At 42.1% G+C, this 16,252-nt stretch overlaps 1 protein-coding gene across 1 annotated transcript in view; it reads left to right on the top strand.

The window, feature by feature from the left end:
* The first annotated feature begins 1,069 nt into the window (after positions 1–1,069).
* Positions 1,070–16,252, top strand: part of COL25A1 (collagen type XXV alpha 1 chain) — a 296,280-nt gene continuing 281,097 nt past the window's right edge. Inside the window, exons 1-2 of the mRNA XM_066317842.1 lie at positions 1,070–1,561; positions 2,107–2,176. Coding sequence (XP_066173939.1) covers positions 1,169–1,561; positions 2,107–2,176 — 463 coding nt within the window. The 5' untranslated portion in view covers positions 1,070–1,168. The remainder of the gene's footprint in view (positions 1,562–2,106; positions 2,177–16,252) is intronic.

Consider the following 16,252-nt stretch of genomic DNA (forward strand, 5'->3'; position numbering starts at 1 on the left):
AGCATTTGGGCGGTAAGAGGCAGAGAGGAAAGGACTAGAACCCATCAAGCTTCCCATCAGGCCACTCCTGCAGTTCTTTGGATGTTGATGCTCCTTTTCCAGTCAACCAAACCAGGCACAATAAAAACTGCCCAGTGTGCACGGAACAATGAAGAAGCAACTTGATAAATAAACAAGCAGAAGGAAAATTGGCTAAAATTTAACCTTCATACAATAGGAAGTTAGTGCAGGCTGCTTCTTTGGAAGTGAGCCCTCGCGTCGCCTGCCTGCGACGGTGAGTTATACACGTTTATCTTCCACACTCTAAAAAAAGAACGGGACAACGGAGCACTCTCGTGCTTTATGCCCGCACCTTGGGCATGACAGACCAGTCATAAACCGCCGTAAATTTCCTCGGTGTTCCGGAGCTGTCCCGGCGCGGCCAGTCGCCCCTTGCAGCCCCCTCCCCGGCACCGCCCGACGCGGCCGCCCCTCCTCAGGCCTCCGCGACCCTCGCCCTCCTAATTTGTGACTCTGATGTCCTGCACGCCGCGCACACATCACGCAAAGAGAGCCCGCCGCGGCCCGCAGGCCGCCCCTCCGCCTAGGTGAATAAATTATGCCGATGAGGGCGGGGATGCGGGGCGCGGCTCCGCGGCTGACAGCGGGGCAGCGCGGGCCGCCTGCGGGCTTCCCCGCCTGGCGCGGCGCGGCTGCTGGGCGCCGGCAGGCAGGTGGAGCGGGAGCAACAAGTCCTCCGGCGGCGGCGGGGAGGGGAGCGGGAGGCGGAGGGGGGGCGCTTCCCGCCCCGCGCCTGAAAACCTCTCTGACAAGTGGCAAAGCGCTCGCAGAGCACGCTGCTCCCTCCGAAGGGCGGCTGGAAGCCGCGGGGGCTCGCCTCGCACCCAGCCCCGCTGCCGGCTTGTGGCTCGTCGCCCCCGCCCGCCGCCGCCGCCCCTGCCGTGGGCTGGGTCCTGACCCGCTGCCGGGCGGTGCGGTGTGGGCTGCGGAGCGCCGCCGCTTCGCCTTCAAAGTGTGCGAGCCGGCTGCGGGCTCTGCTTCTACTTACCGCGGTTTTATTTTTTTTTTTTCCCATCTCTGAAGTCCTTATTTTGCCGTTTTGTTATTTATTTTCTCCTACTTCGTTGCTGTTATTTTTGTTATCGTTGTTTGTAAACTAATTGCCTCCATGGGGGGCGGAGGAAAGGAAATCAAAGCTGCCGCAGCTGAAGGGTGTGCGAGCACGCTGGGGAAGAGCCGAGGAGCCTCAGGACGGGATGGCAACGGGAAGCCCGGCGGCAGCGAGAAGCCCGGCGTCGGGAAGCCCGGCTGCGGCGGGGACCGCTGTCCTCGGCGGGCCGGGCCGCTCGGCTCCGCGCTGGCCGCGCTCCTCTCGGCGCTGGCCGCGGCCTCCTGCGTCTACCTGGGGGTGCGCACCAGCGACCTCCAGGCCAGGGTCGCGGCCATCGAAGGCGCCCGAGGGGGCTTCTCTGCCGCCGCCCCGCTCCCGCCGCTGCCCGGCTTTTCCTTGGAGCAGTTGAACGCGATGATGCAGGAGAAAGTGGAGCGACTTCTCGCCCAGGTGTGCGGGATGGGGGTGGCCGCTGCCGGGCGGTGTGCGTGTGGCGGGCACGGGGGGACGCTTGGGGCATGGAGGAATGCTCGGCGCGGGAGGCGGCCGGGTCGAGCTGCTGGATGGGAGGTGGAGCGGGAAGCGGGGAAAGTGAGCCCGCATCCCCAGGGGGCGGCGGGGCCGGAGGAGGAGCGGGCGGAATGGGCATCGCGGGGACCCCTGCGTACGCCGCCCCCGAGGCGCTTGTCTCATCCGTAACTTCCCCCGGTCCCTGCGCTCCTCGGCCGCGCGTTTCGAGGAGGCGGAAAGACCGGGATCACTTGGGGCGGCGGTGGGAAGAGACCCCAGGTGTCGGGCTTGGCTTTGCCGATGGTCACTGAGAGCCCTTTGTGGCGGTCACTGAGACCCCTTAGGCCGAGTCCGAGCGAAGGAGGCAGCGCTGGTTCCGCAGCCTCTGGCAGAGCGGTACATTCCAGTTTGCGGCCGCGGTCGGGAGCGCTGCCCGTGGCGAACTCGCTCGCCAAGTGCCCTCATGCTGCTTCTCTCGCCCCCAGAAATCCTACGAGCACTTGGCAAAAATACGAGTGGCGAGAGAAGCGGCTCCAGAGTGCAACTGCCCACCAGGTAACAGACACAGCTTGGAAATCTCCTCTCGGAGGCGTGTAACTCTGGGCTGTTTGGTATCCCGTGTTTTTGAAATAGACCTAAGTCAGGTCCAGGGGATGCCTCTTCAATCAACAGCTGTTCCTTGGGTGGAAAAAGTGTAAAGCCCAGAGCAATTTCTTTCTGCTGTGGCCTTAGATTGGAATTAATGCTAATAAAAACTACCATTAGGTTGGATGTTGCCAAACGAGAACACTTATGAAGAAGGTAGTGACCTACTCCAGCAGATGAAATATATCCTGTCTTAAAGGAGGTAGTACTGAATGAAGGCACTGCGTGCTCAACTTGGGAAGTAGAGCAAAAGTCCCTAGCAAAAATATTGAACAATTTATAACATGGGTTGAAATAATATAGGTGGAGGGGCTGTTGCAAGTTAGCAGTAATATATACATAAGCTTTTTTTCAGTCTAGTTTTTCTGTAGTCTTGGTGGAAAGCAGTTTCCCTAGGAAGGAATTGCACATTTTTCCTACCGAAGGTTTAAAGCTGTGTGTGTTTGAGCAACCAACCAGAGATGTTGCTTGACTTCGGAAATGGGCCCTTCTAATACTGCATAGTTCCTACATTCATGCTGCAATTTCTGTGGTCTTTGTGCTCCTTTTTGATAGTCGGATAACTGCCAATATTGTTTTAGCTTTAGAAACTATTTCTAATGTATATCCAAGTTCATTTAGCATCTTAGAAGTTAAGGAAATAATGCCAGTGTTTCACAGGGGGATGTAGGAGTTCCAGCATCCTCTGTGATGAGGCACACTAGATGCAGAGGATACTTTGCATATCCTCTCACTCTGTATGAAGAACCATCTCCTTTACAGGTGGAATATCGACTGTCAACAGTACTTAAGCTGATTATGCTTGCCAGCAGGATGTGTGATAGTACTCATATATAAAGAAGAAGCTCTCCTAGTTTAGGATTCAATTCCTGCCAAACTCATCAGTCTGAAGAGACTACTGAATCTCAGTAGTTAAAGCTGCCTGCAGTGGTTGGTACACTCTTTTTAAGATGATACACCTGAGAACAGAGTACTTACTTGCTGGTGTGGGAGTTGCCACGGCTACCATGGGATGAACAATATATATGAGTAGAACTGTTTTAAAAGAGTGCATAGAATTACTCAACTCCCAGTTAGTTTTGGTAAGGAACATTGGTTTCCTGCAGTAGTATATATATTTTTCTTTAAGGCTAACATAAGCAAACAGATCTTCTTTTCTCTGTTGCTTAACTGCAGTGAATTAAAAGATGCAAGTTTGTGCACAGAAATGAGAGTTACTCATCAAGTTGTTTGCAATGATGCATTCTGTGAGCCTGAAATTACATTTAATTTGATGCTAAGCTCTTTCCGTTTTTCTTCTTCCTTGCTTAAATCCATCTGTTATGATATTTTCACTTACTGTTTTCTTACTAAAGGTCAATATCTACTTTTTCATGGCTGGTGTTATATGCTGCTTTACTTCTTCACTACCACTAGAGCTCCACATTATACCAATTTTTATCTGACTTTTTTTTTTTAAGTATGTGTTATGAAATAGATAATGAGCAACTGACTATTTCTCACATGCATTGTAAAAATCCTTGCGACATGAAAGTCAGAGTGTTTAGGGAACATATTTGAGGGAGCAAGTTTTATGAGACCAGGAAAACTTACATGAATCATTACAAAGTTAAAAAAAAAAAGAAAAAGTTAAAAAAAAAAAAGAAAAAAAAAAGTTGCAGAGAGGAGGGATTAGAAATGTGATATGGAGCTTTTCACCTCTTGGTAGCTGTTTCAGTTTGGAAGCAAGTTTTGTAGTGACTGAAAGATGTTGCCATGTGGTAGCCTCATTTTGCAGTTGATGCTCTCATGCTTGTTGCCAGTGGACAGGTGTCTCCCCCAAAATGGCATCATCTTGGGAGCCTTGTCTGAGAGAGCAGGGGCTGAGTGGCACCACCACCTGAGGACAGTGCCTTCCTAACTGCATGCTTTAGGCAGATAGAGCAAATAAATTGTTGTTCCCTCTATTAGAATTCCTTTTTGACTGCACGGGATGGGCTTTTGTTTAAATCCCTAATGCTGCTATTACAAACAGTTATGTTCAAAGAGGTATTTGGTTTAATAGGAAAAGTATTGTGGTTCATCACTGTTTTTTCTGTTGCCTGCTATTTGCAAAGCCAAAGAATACATTGCTTCTTTCCCATGTGGTTCCCTTCTGATATTTTGCTTAACTTCTTAATTTCTTTCCTGTGTTTCTGAAATAATAAAATACATGTCTGTTAGAGATGACTTTGGAAGGCCTTCATGGTACAGAGGTGATTTTTGAAATGTCTCTATGCTGTGAGAAAAGGTCACTACTGAATGGCCACCAGGACAGTTTCCATCATCCTTCTCTTCAAAGAGGAATAAAGATTATTTAAAAGTAGGTTACACTGTTCTCTACCAAAAGGAGAGAAGAAAGTTCAATCGGCAGACAGGAGGGTGAGAATATGACCTCTGGTTCAGGATTAAAGTTATGCAACTGGCATAGATGTGATGAGCTTGAGATTTTCATCCTTTTGCCTCTCTATGCTATGAACCTGCACATTCAAAGGGAAGTGGGTTTCAATGTCTCACATACCTATGGAAGTCAGATTCACAAGCTCACAGCTTGCAGAGCAGTCTCCACGTACCTCCTTTTAATTCAACAGTAGCCTTGAATTTTGTCTACAGTGAAGAGTGATCACATTTCTCTTTACAAATGTTATTTTGATGAAATGTGATTTTTCTTATGTTCTATTTTCTTATAAAAAAACGATGACGTGAGGTGATGTTAGAGTCTCGGTTTTAACTCTCTGCGACTAAAACCAGATATCAAAGATTATGTAAATATTTTAAAAATTACAATAGCAGGCATTCTTTCTCTACTTAAAGCAGAGTAATAAAGTTCAGAAAGTAAATTTGTGCTGACATTCCTCTTAAATTACCTCAGCTCTAATAAGAGTGCCAGCGTAAATCTCGTGCTTTTAGCTGGTGCTGCAGTCACTTCTGGTAGTTGGCCTTTTGCACATAAGACTGGGAGGAAAATTGAGTGGCTAAAATAATTTTAAGCATAATAAATTAATTTTCATTTGCCAGGTGTATTTTTTATTTTAAGTTGATGTTTTTCTACTTTAAAAGATGAAGAGAAAATGTAGGTGTGTAGGTACTTATTTCATACTTCTAAATCTTCCTCTAAGTGGCTGTGGGAGCATAATCAGCTCTTATGAGGAGCAGTCCAACACCATGCCGGGTGCTTCTTACTGAGTGCCAAGAATTACACAGTTGTGGAAAGCGAAACACATACAGAAAGCACAGGGATACTCTTTATCCAATAGAATTTAAAGATTTTTTTTTTAATTCTTTCAGATATCTGTCTTCCCAAAATCATTCACATGTGAATGTAGCTGTAGACCTCAAAGAAAATGGACATATGCTTACATGTTTTAGTGATCTGATCCTTTATATATTGTAAGGGTCAAGTTCTGGCACTTGCAGTTCTGTGCCATGATGTCTCATATGTAAGTGGTCCTCAGAACCTGCTTCTGGAGTCAGATAATGTTGACAGGACTGGGAATCAAATCTAGTACTATAAGTGGTTGAAGCTTTCTCAGCAAGAAGGCTGGCAGGTGATTATGTACAGTTCTATATGTCCCTTTTGACCAGGGACCAGTTTTGGGAAGCAATTGCATTTTTTTCCCCGTTCTCTTTTTAGGAAGACCTTTATAGTGAATTTATTCCTTAAAGGAACACATTTCTTTAATTCTCCATTGACAAAGCGTAAGTTACGTAAGAGATGTCTCTTAACTGTGTAGCTATACAGCACACTGTGTATGAATGTTCACTATAACTTGAATGTAAAGCTATGGGGTCTGCAGGTTCTGAGATTTATTTTGGGATTTTTTTTTTCCTCCCCAGAACTTCAGCTGAACTTCAGTGTTGGATACCTGTCAAAGTTGACTCCAAATTTAATTTTGTTTTTCTTCAATGCCACACCTGATGTTTCTTTGTTCTTTCTCTTGTATATTTCCCATCAGGAAATGTGCATTTTTCTTCCTTTTGTGACTTCAGGGCTATCAGAGATGCTTTCCTTTTCTGTGGCTTCAAACCATTTCCAGACATAGACACTCTGATCATTCTTTCTTAGCTGGCTATTTTGTGCTGTTTACAATTTGTAGTCATGTCATCTTGATTCTGTGTTGCAGTCCTAGAGAGCTTTATGGTTTGGCGTTTGGAGTACTTCCAATTTCACTATGCGATTTTCTGCCATCAGGTTTGTTTCAGTATAGTTGCATGCATATAAACCTGTTCATTCAGGATGAAATGCCGTAAGCCAAGGGTTTTGGTGGTTGTTGTTTTTTTTTTTTTTGCTTTTGTTTGTTTTTTTTTTTTTTTTTTTTTTTTTTTGAGGGAATATAGAATACCAGTTGGTCATTTTCTTGGTTGGTTACAGCAGTTCTGCAAAAACTGTGTTCTGCAACTACAGTTCTTCAGTGAGATGATGGATCTGCTATATGTGTTTTGATAGCAGCATGGATGGCAAAAATCAGTGTATTTTCTTAGAATCCCAGTGCTGTTCTTGTTGTCTTAAACATTTAATGTTTGTTTTGACATGCAATGCAAGTACAATTTAGGTGCTCTTTCTTATTTCCACAAGGACTGTTCCCTGGAGCATTTCAATTAGTGAAGCTGAAAGAATGGAGGAAAAAGCAATTTTTGGGATTAAAAGAATCACAAAATAGTTATCAGCAGGATATTACTCTTTTAATTTTTTTAAATTTTTGTTTATTTATTATGCTTACAGTGAAACAGTTCTGGAAAGACTGAAGAGGTAAAGAAAGAAAAGAGGAACTGACTTACGTGTTTACCAGTAGCAAGACCTAAGAGAAAATGCAGATAGATATAAAAAGTATCCAAGTGATTTTTTTTTTCAGGTTACTGAAAATTTCAGTGTGCTATCTGAACCTAGCTCCCAGCACTACTTATTTCTGCCATCTCTCTATCATCTGTTTGCTGAATGCAGTGCTCAGCTCTAATTTTGTAATTTTTCTGACAGGTCTCGGAGTCCTCCTTTCATACCTTCAGTGGTTTGATATTTTTCATTTCGGTTCCTAGATCAAGATGTTTATTGATGTGCAGCAGCATACGACCTTCTGGGTAGTCTTTCTTCTTTGGATGGCTGCTTAAAGATACTGTTTCCTCCCCACAAAATAGCTAAATATATATTTTATTGGCTAAGGGATGACCTTTTAATTCCCTTCCCTCTGGGCAGGGAAGTAGGATGTGCAGCATGATGAATGAAACATAATGTGGCTCAGAGGAGAACTGATTGACAGTGGACTGCACCAGATTTCTCTCTTTTGTAGTATTATTGATCTCAGCAGTGCTGCAGCAAAGGTTGATTTGACTGCAAAAGTGTTATTAACAAAAGGTTTTTCTATTTCTTGAGTTGCCTAAATTCAAACTTGTGCAGTTATGTCAAACAAGGCATATTAGAAGGAAGGCTTGATTAATCTGTACTAACTGTTCTTATATTATATGAGGATAATATTATACATATTTTTATACTTCCTTGTTTGTGGCACTGGTCCATCTTGAACTGCTGAAGTGTCAAAGCGCTTCAAGTACTGTGAGTGTTGCAGTGGGAGAAGTGGCTGTTAAACCTGCTTCTGGAATAATGCTTGTAGTGTCTGTGATTGAGTTTTGGTCTTCCTTTTTCTTGTTGTCTGTCTTAAATTGGGAAATATATGCACCTGTTTCCTTAAATAAACTTTCTCTAAAGTTTATTTAACTGAGTTCTGTTTAGCTATACTTATGCCCCATCCCTTCCTTTAGAGGTTAGTGGGTTCTTGAAAATGTTCTGCCAGAAAAGCACTCATAAACCTGCATTATAGCACTCATCTTTCTCATTACCGTCTAAATTTATTTGCTGCAGCTTACCTGCCTATTTTGTCCATACTTAGCACAGTGAAAAACCAGCTAAATCTGAAAACAGCATGATTGACAGAAGCTGGTTTTATAGGGCCTTTTAGATTACCAGATATAATCATGTAACTAATATGTTCAAGTTACCAACCCTGTGAAACCATCCATCACACTTTAATGCACACTGTAGGAGAAGGGAATACAGGTGACCTCGCCCCTGATAAGTAACAGCTCTGTTAATTACCCAATACAGCCTTGCCCCCTGAGTAACAGCTATATCCAATAAGGATGAGTGAGATAAGAGAGGGGTGAGCTGGTAAGGGGAGGATCATTCATCATGGAAGAGGAACCTTGAGGAGCATAAAGGAGGGAATGATGAAGCAACATCCTGGGGAGAGAGAATCACTGCTGTGATGTCAGTCTGGGTCTGCAGTCAGAGCCTGTTGTTGGAATCTGCAGTCATAGTCTAGCTAGGTAAAAGCCTGCAGTCAGAGTCTACAAACCAATATATGCAGTCATTATTTAGCAGGAAATGACCAGCAGCCAGGGGCTGCAAGGGAAACCTACAGTAGGAGCCTGCTGCAGCCAGAGTCAGTGAGTAGTTGGAGTTAAGATGACTAAGCTGTGAAGAGAAATAAACCAAGACCCCTTTTATGCTGCTTTAACAAGAAGTCTGTGCCTCGGCTCAATTTTTACCCTCTAATAAGTGGGCTGCTACAACAGCAGACCTTAAGTCATGTTGCTAACTAATCTCTTAGGAAAGGCTGTTTGACACAGAGCACCTTTCCCCTTCATCATTTCAGTTGATTTCCTAAGTCAACCACAAAAAAGGAAATCTGTCTGCTTACTTAAAACTACAAATAAGAAGTAAGAAGGCATAGAATAACACAGGTTGAGAGAAATGCCTTTTACTCAGTACAACTAAAGCTGCAGCTTGCTGTTAGAGGATACACTCCAGTGAACACGATGCTGAAGGCTCACTGTTTGGAAACCTGTGGGCTATCATGTTTTTGGAGGTTAGACTTACAGTAGAATGGGGCCTGCTTAAATTCATCTACTTGGGACTTTTAATGAGATTAAGTTAAGCAGAACCAGCTGTTTGTGAGAACTTAATCAAAATAAATGTCAGGACAAATTTCCAGAACAAAATGTCCAGCTTGAAAGTGAGGTTTTTTTATGTATCTTTCAGGTAAATACTGCCTTTTTTTTATTTTTTATTTTTGCTCCTGTAGACTTGAGCAACTTTAGAAGTGCTGGTCAGGTTGATACTCCGGGAGATCATCTGATGCGTGCTACTGGCCTCTGAAGGAAATGTATCTAGGCCATCATTGCCAAGTGTTTCCTTCCAGGTGGTTCACAACTCAAGTGGGTAGTCATTCATAGCTCAACAAGTTGTTTGATCTGCCTTAATTTTGTGATTAAGTGCTGCAGCCTCATGTAAATAGTCTCCTTAGCTAAAAATAAGTGCTGCTCTGTAAATAGGTGAACATATTGTGCAAAAAATTGCTAGTGCATGGGTGTTCCTAAGTTAAAATAATATACTGTTGAAATATTTCCGTAGATTACCCAGTTTTAGCAGGCAGACTACAATTTCTTTTTTTGTGAAGCAAATCACTTGTTCCATCTGTCATGTTGATGAAGAAAACCTGATCATTGTGCTCTCCTTTAATAAGCTATCAAAATATGTTAAAAGACAGTCTTGTCTGTGATGTACACTGTAAAACTTATTTTGTCCTTCGCTGTTTGTTTGGGGTTTTTTTTCAGTGTTGGAGTTGTACTAAAATTGTTTCTTGTTTATATGTGCAGATGTGTGTTTATAGGAGGCATTTACGTGTAGTTGTGAGTTTTGTATGCATGTTTGTATGTAACTGTTTCTTGTGCTTGGAAAGCTTGGAAACAGATGATGATGATGATGATACCTTTTAAACTTCTTGAAGAATTATGAAGTTATCATACGGCTATCTGAATTTTTTTTTGCTAGATAGAAGTATATGTTATTATAATTACCAAAGATAGGAAGACAGCCATTTTTAAGGCAAAGAAACAACAAATGGAATGAAGAAAGCCAGTGTAATAACAGAGGTGATAAAACTGAGATATTACTTTTTATTTTAGAATCTTCTGGAAATTAGTACAGTTATTTCAGTGACTTCTGTTTAGACATGCTCAACCAAGAAGCAATGCAGATTTTAAGCAATAATATTATACCCTACACTGTCTTTAAAAACGGTCAGGCAGTTGACAAATATGACGAAAGTATAGATTTTATTTCAAAAGGTCACAGATGAAAGTCTATTAAAATCAGTACCTTTAGTTCAGTTCAGGTTAGTTAGGCATTAGAGTTATTTTAGTTTGGTTATGTGTGAATATAATCTTGTAATTAAATGTTGGGCAAGTATATTAGAAGACTTTTTGAATGATTTGTTTGTTGGTTTAGGTGCTTAGGAATTAAAATTTGGAGTTTTGGGAATATGAGTTGCGAATCTTTTTTCACTGATGCTTACCTTTGCTGATATATTTTGGTTGGGTTTACAGAGGAGAGTGGATCACAGATTAACAGGTTCTTGGACAGGCTGTAAAGAAGACTGTATATGGAATAATGATAGACTCTTAATGAGTCTCTCTGAGTAGCTTCCCCTCTGCTTCTATGGCTCTTCTACAAGCTCAGCTGAGGAAGTATTGGGGAGAAGGGTCAGATGATCTTTCTCTTTGAACCTTGGTCCTCTTTTTAATGCAGTACACAGGACTGTATATAAGTGTATATATTTAGCAGTGTGATGGTTTGGTAGTCTGTCACACTTTGCCCTATCCTGGACACCCAATGGGCTGCCTGCCAAGTCACAGTGCCACAGCGTATAGCACTGCTCACCTTAGCAAGGAAAACCTGCTTAAAATCAGGTGGCTGATCCACTGCCTTACGCTGACTGAAATAACAGGCTCATGCCAACTACAGCTTCAGTCTCTTGATACGTGGGATGTGCTTCCTCTGATCAGCAAAGATTTGTGAGAGCAAAGTGTTTTTCTCCTCTCCTTTTCTTTGTTGTTTTTTGTTTGTTTTGTTGGTTTGCTCATGAACTTGGGAATTTCTACCCTTTTAAATAGTTTTAGTGCTCTTAGGAGTAAGGCACTGTAAAGTAAAAGCTGCAAATATAATAGAAGAAAGACTGTAGAAAATAAGACTTTAAACTGTAGTTTTAGGACCTTTACTGTTCCACCATTTTCAGTTTATGCCATCTTTAGAAGACACACCCTTTTATTTTCCTCCCTTTTGAGAATTTTCAATATTCTTTCTCTGAATGTGAAAGCAGAGAAAAAAATCATACCACAGGTATATGCTACAGATTTAGTTTATGAATTAGGTTTCTTCTATAAGCATAGTCTCTTTCTCAACACACTGTGCTTAAGATTATGCTGGAAAACTGCTATTTAAAAGGTCATTATAAAATTGGGTGTGGGGAAAGTGGGGCCTGTGTTTGAGGAATACAGAAGAAATTTTGAAAACAGGAAATTGTATTGAAAATTGTACACCAAAATATCAGAGGTGTGGCTGCCATTGCAGCAGTGACAAATTTGTGTATTTGAAAGCAAAACTGCATCTTGTAACTTAAGGGACACTAACTGAACTCTATAAAAAGATGTTTATGGTTAAGGTCATAGCTGGCTACAAAGGTCTTGCTTGTGCTGGCAGTACTAGTTGTGTTGTTAGGAAATGATGTGGAGTTTCTTATGTATCAGTGCCTCAGCTGAGTGATGGTAGAGTCCTTACAGAGGACTGTAGTGCTGAAAGTCAGTGTGTATACATCTGAAGTTGAGGAGGTATTTCCTTCAGCTGGAACCTCTAATAATCTCTTAAGAATATGAGAACCAGCTGCTTGAAGGCACTTCTCCTCTTCCTCCCCACACTGTGCCCTTAGTCTCTGGGTAAGCTCCTTCCGATTCCCTTGATCTTAGAGGAAGCCATGATACTTGAGCATAAGGATATGGCCACAGGGGATTAAAAGGATAAACTCCATGGCCTGTGTATTAATATTTTCTTCTCCAGTCACAGAGCTTACATCCAGATGATGCCCAATGGCATCACTGTAACAAATACTGTTTCATGTTGGCTGGAGAATCTCTGTACTGTCAACTCTTCTGGTGCTTTTTATCAAACGCTCGTTCAACATTTTCAGTGCCACTGCTGTTCTACTGATTACTGCCAGTTGAAGGGAGATATGTTGAGAGCTATCACTTCAGTTTGACATAGAGGTGATTAATGTACTATTTATTTCATACCCTTCACCTTTCAGACAGGATAGTTTCTCAGTAAAAATACTTTCTTGCTCCTAATTTGGTCGTCATACCAGGAAATGTGCTCTGTGCACACAGACTCAAGTGCATACCAAAGTGGGGTCATTGTTAAGGTGGTCCTTACGGCCTTGGTGGGCTTGAACTCAGCTTTTATTTGTTCTGTCCTGGTGGGTGCTCAATGGTTGTTTGTGTCAGCTAATAACAGGCAGCTCAGGCAATGGCTTTAGCTGGCGCTTAAAAATGCAGTGCTATCACAGAAATGGATCATGATGTTTGCTGTAGCTATCTATGTGTGTTTATGAAGACATCTCTGTTCACTAAGGATTATCTTGAATGTGTTTCCTGTGAGTAGGCACACAGCATACTGATGAATCAGAGAGACTGAAAAATGCAGTGATATGGCATCAGTTTGGAATGAACCAGTGCTTAGACAGCCATTGTCAATACTTACTTAGAGTTGGTGTCTTTGTAATGATGACAGCCATGTTTGTAGAAGTCTGGAAGGGTTTCTCTGTGTGAAGATGAAGTGCTTTTCCAATGCAGCAAGCATGTAAGTGCACTGTATTTCTTTAGTGTAGGGAGAGTAATCTTAAGAGAGATTGGTATTTAAGTTTGACTGTTGCGGATTTCATTTTAGGACAGCTTTGCATAATTCTTTAGTTTGAATTCCAGGCTGAACCATGTCCTGATGTATGGTAGGAGGAGTTTTTTGTGTGGTGTGTGGTTATTTTTTTTTTTTTTTAATCACATTCAAATAAGAGGCTGCAAGTAAGTCATTACAGTGGCCAGTTAAAAAGAAGTGTGAGCCTTGAAAACTGAACCACCAACATAAAGAGAGAAATTGAGCAAGACTGAAATCCCCTTTTTTTTTTAATCTCTTAAAATTATTTTGCTGCTACAAGGTGGTATTTTGATGTATTTCAAACAAAATAAAGTCCACTTGAAGATAATAAGTAATTAATCTGTTTTCTGTGTGTATAACAGTATAACAACTGGAACACTCTGGAAACACTATGGAAAAAAACCTCTCTCACAGTGGGTTTAAAGGAATGCACCTTAAGAGGAAATATTGTTCTTAGTGAATTAGAGTAGGGGCAACTAAGCAACAGTTCTGTATTGTGACTCTATTCCTGTACAGGACAGTTAGGGTGGGATAGAGCTCTACAAATTTGAGAGTTCTTGCATCTGTAAAATATGATGGATGCAAATCCATTAAAAAAAAAAGTGTGCAAATGACAAAGTATTCATAATTTTGAATAAAGTTACTGTCTAGAGGAGCAGAGGTTTATTTGTCTGCAGTACATTCTTTGCTTCTGCTTTCTAATTTTTGTAATGAGCTCTCTGCTCTGTTTTGATCCATGCTACAGGACGTAATCAACTGGAGTCATCAAGTGAACATAGTTGTAAAACCATGAACTGTAAAAACCTTCTGGGAACTTTTTTAGAGTATGTTTTTGTTATAAAACCAACTCGTCCTGAAGATTCTTTTTAGTTGAACAGGTGGACGTCAGCTCAAATTACCTATGCATAGAAGTAGCCATTCCTGCTACCACAATTTCTGATATCCAAACAGTATTTTACTTTTTGCTGAAGGTAGGTGAAAAGACACTTTTAACTAAAACTCTGGCAATAATCAGATCTGATAGGGGAAGTACATTACTTCAGGCACATTAATAATCTCAAAGATTTTAACTGAAATCAGTTCTTACTCTGGAATCTGAGAGCAAAGTGTGATCTCAGTGATCTCAGTGTGTTGTGTTTTTTTTTTTTTTTTTTTTTTTTTCTTTCTTTTGGATCTTTGGAATGACTGTTTATGTATGCAGCCATTACCATCTACTTTAGCTTTGATATATAGTTCTTTTCCATGATACAAATACTGTTTTTTATTTCATTTGCTGTTCAGTTTATTGTTTACCTTTTTAGTCTCTGAGCAAGAACATTATGTCTGTATCTATTTCTAGGAGTACTGAACTAGTTTTGTAATACTCTAAGAGTTCTGGCTGCACTTGGGGACAATCTGAACAGTAAAAATTATTAAATTTACTTGTCTTCATGGAGAAATTACATATTCTCACATCTTAATTCATAGTTCACTGACCAATGAGGGTTGTTCTGAGGATTGTTCATTGTTTAAAGTGATTAGATAGAGCTACTAAAAATTGTACAGAGGTGTACAATTATACCCTATATACAGCCAGACCTTCATTTTAGTTTCCTTGCCAACATGACTGAAGTCTGCTGTGCATGTATGTTTCTACTCAAATTGATTTTTGTACTTGGACAAGAGGTAATCCTTCTGTTCAAGGCAGTCTGTTCTTTTAACTCAGTGAACTAGATCTCCTCATCTCCACTTTGCTGATGCTATGCTTGAAAAGTCATTATTTGCTTAACATGAACGTTCCCTTTTTTTAAGCCAGACAATCTAGGTAACATCAGCAGCTCCTTGTAAAGCTTACCCTTGAGACATTTCACTATTCTGTTAGTGTTGTATGGACACACAGTCTGATGTCCTTCTGTTGAGGTGCCCCAAGCTGCACACAGGTGAGGTGAGGCCGCAGCAGTGCAGTGTTGAGTGAGGCAGTTTTCTCCTTCAGCTGGCTGGGGATGCTGTGCCTGATGCACCCCAGGTTACTGTTGGCCCTTCTGGCTCCAGGCCTCACTGTTGACTCATCTCCTAATTGCCATCAACTCAGTCTCTCAGATCTCTTTCTGCAGGGCTGCTTTCCAGCCTCTCCCACAGTGTGCATGTATCCCTAGAGTGGTGAACAACATTTCTGTAGTTTCTCCTGTGTTACCTGTGCCTGGTCCAGGGTCCGTGGACTTGCCTTCTGGAAAAAGATCTGTGCTCAGCCGAGCCTTTGAAGTTACCTTCAGTGCGCTGCAGTAGTACAGTAGCAGAGTGGAGAACACCTCAGCCTGTGTTGTTGAAGGAACACCCATACCTTGAAGAAAATCCAGTTGTCAAAGACTGAGATAAGCGAGGAGGAATGCACCATGGCAGTGAGGTGCCTGGTTTGTTTATAGAGATAATGAGGAAGGGTTAAGGACTGACAAAATCTAAAGAGAAAAAAATAGTGAAAAAAATCTTCTAATGTTTTTCCATACAGCTATTCTCTGCAACATCTGGAAGAGGTTAGCTTAGGGTGAATTTTGGTGTCCAGGAGGTTATCTCAGTTCTTACTGCTCACTCAGTCTGAGCAGTGGATGACAGACAGCAGGGTATGTTGAAGTGTAATCTGCTGAGAGGGTTCCTCAAAACTTAGCAAATGCAAGTCCTGTCAAGAAGGAATAAAAAGGGACTTGCCTGTGGGGTGTCATGTCTGAAGCATATCTAAGATGCATACTCATCTAAGAATTCCAGATTTATTGGGTTAAGGGACAGATTACCTGGAGGCTTAAACAGTGACACAAGGTGGGTAAGTGTGCCTTATTTATGAGGTGTCTCCTAGATAATCCATATAGTCAAGTAGTTGTGGCATGTCCTCAGCTTCTGGAAAGTGGTGAGCAGGGAGAGTGCACAGTCTGGATGTTTTCCTGACAGAGTGTGCTAAATGCTCTGTGGTGCTGACGAGGGATTTACAAGAAGATGAAGGCTATTGGCAACTAGCAGTAAGGTATTCTCTGAGCAAGGCACTCATTGTAACTCCAATTCTTCATCATTCTCTTCTGGTCTGGCAGCAGGGCTGCGCAGGCAGAAGCATGAAAATAGTGCGTGTGCTGGCTTCCTCTGTGGTGAGAGCAGTGTTCCTTGAAGCCTATAGGAACTGTCACACTCCGTGTTATCTCTGTTGAAACGTGCTAGATTGTGAAGACCAATGGTCTGTAGTAGAAGTT

The sequence above is a fragment of the Sylvia atricapilla genome, chromosome 4, assembly GCF_009819655.1.
Source record: "Sylvia atricapilla isolate bSylAtr1 chromosome 4, bSylAtr1.pri, whole genome shotgun sequence".
Lineage (NCBI taxonomy): Eukaryota > Metazoa > Chordata > Aves > Passeriformes > Sylviidae > Sylvia > Sylvia atricapilla.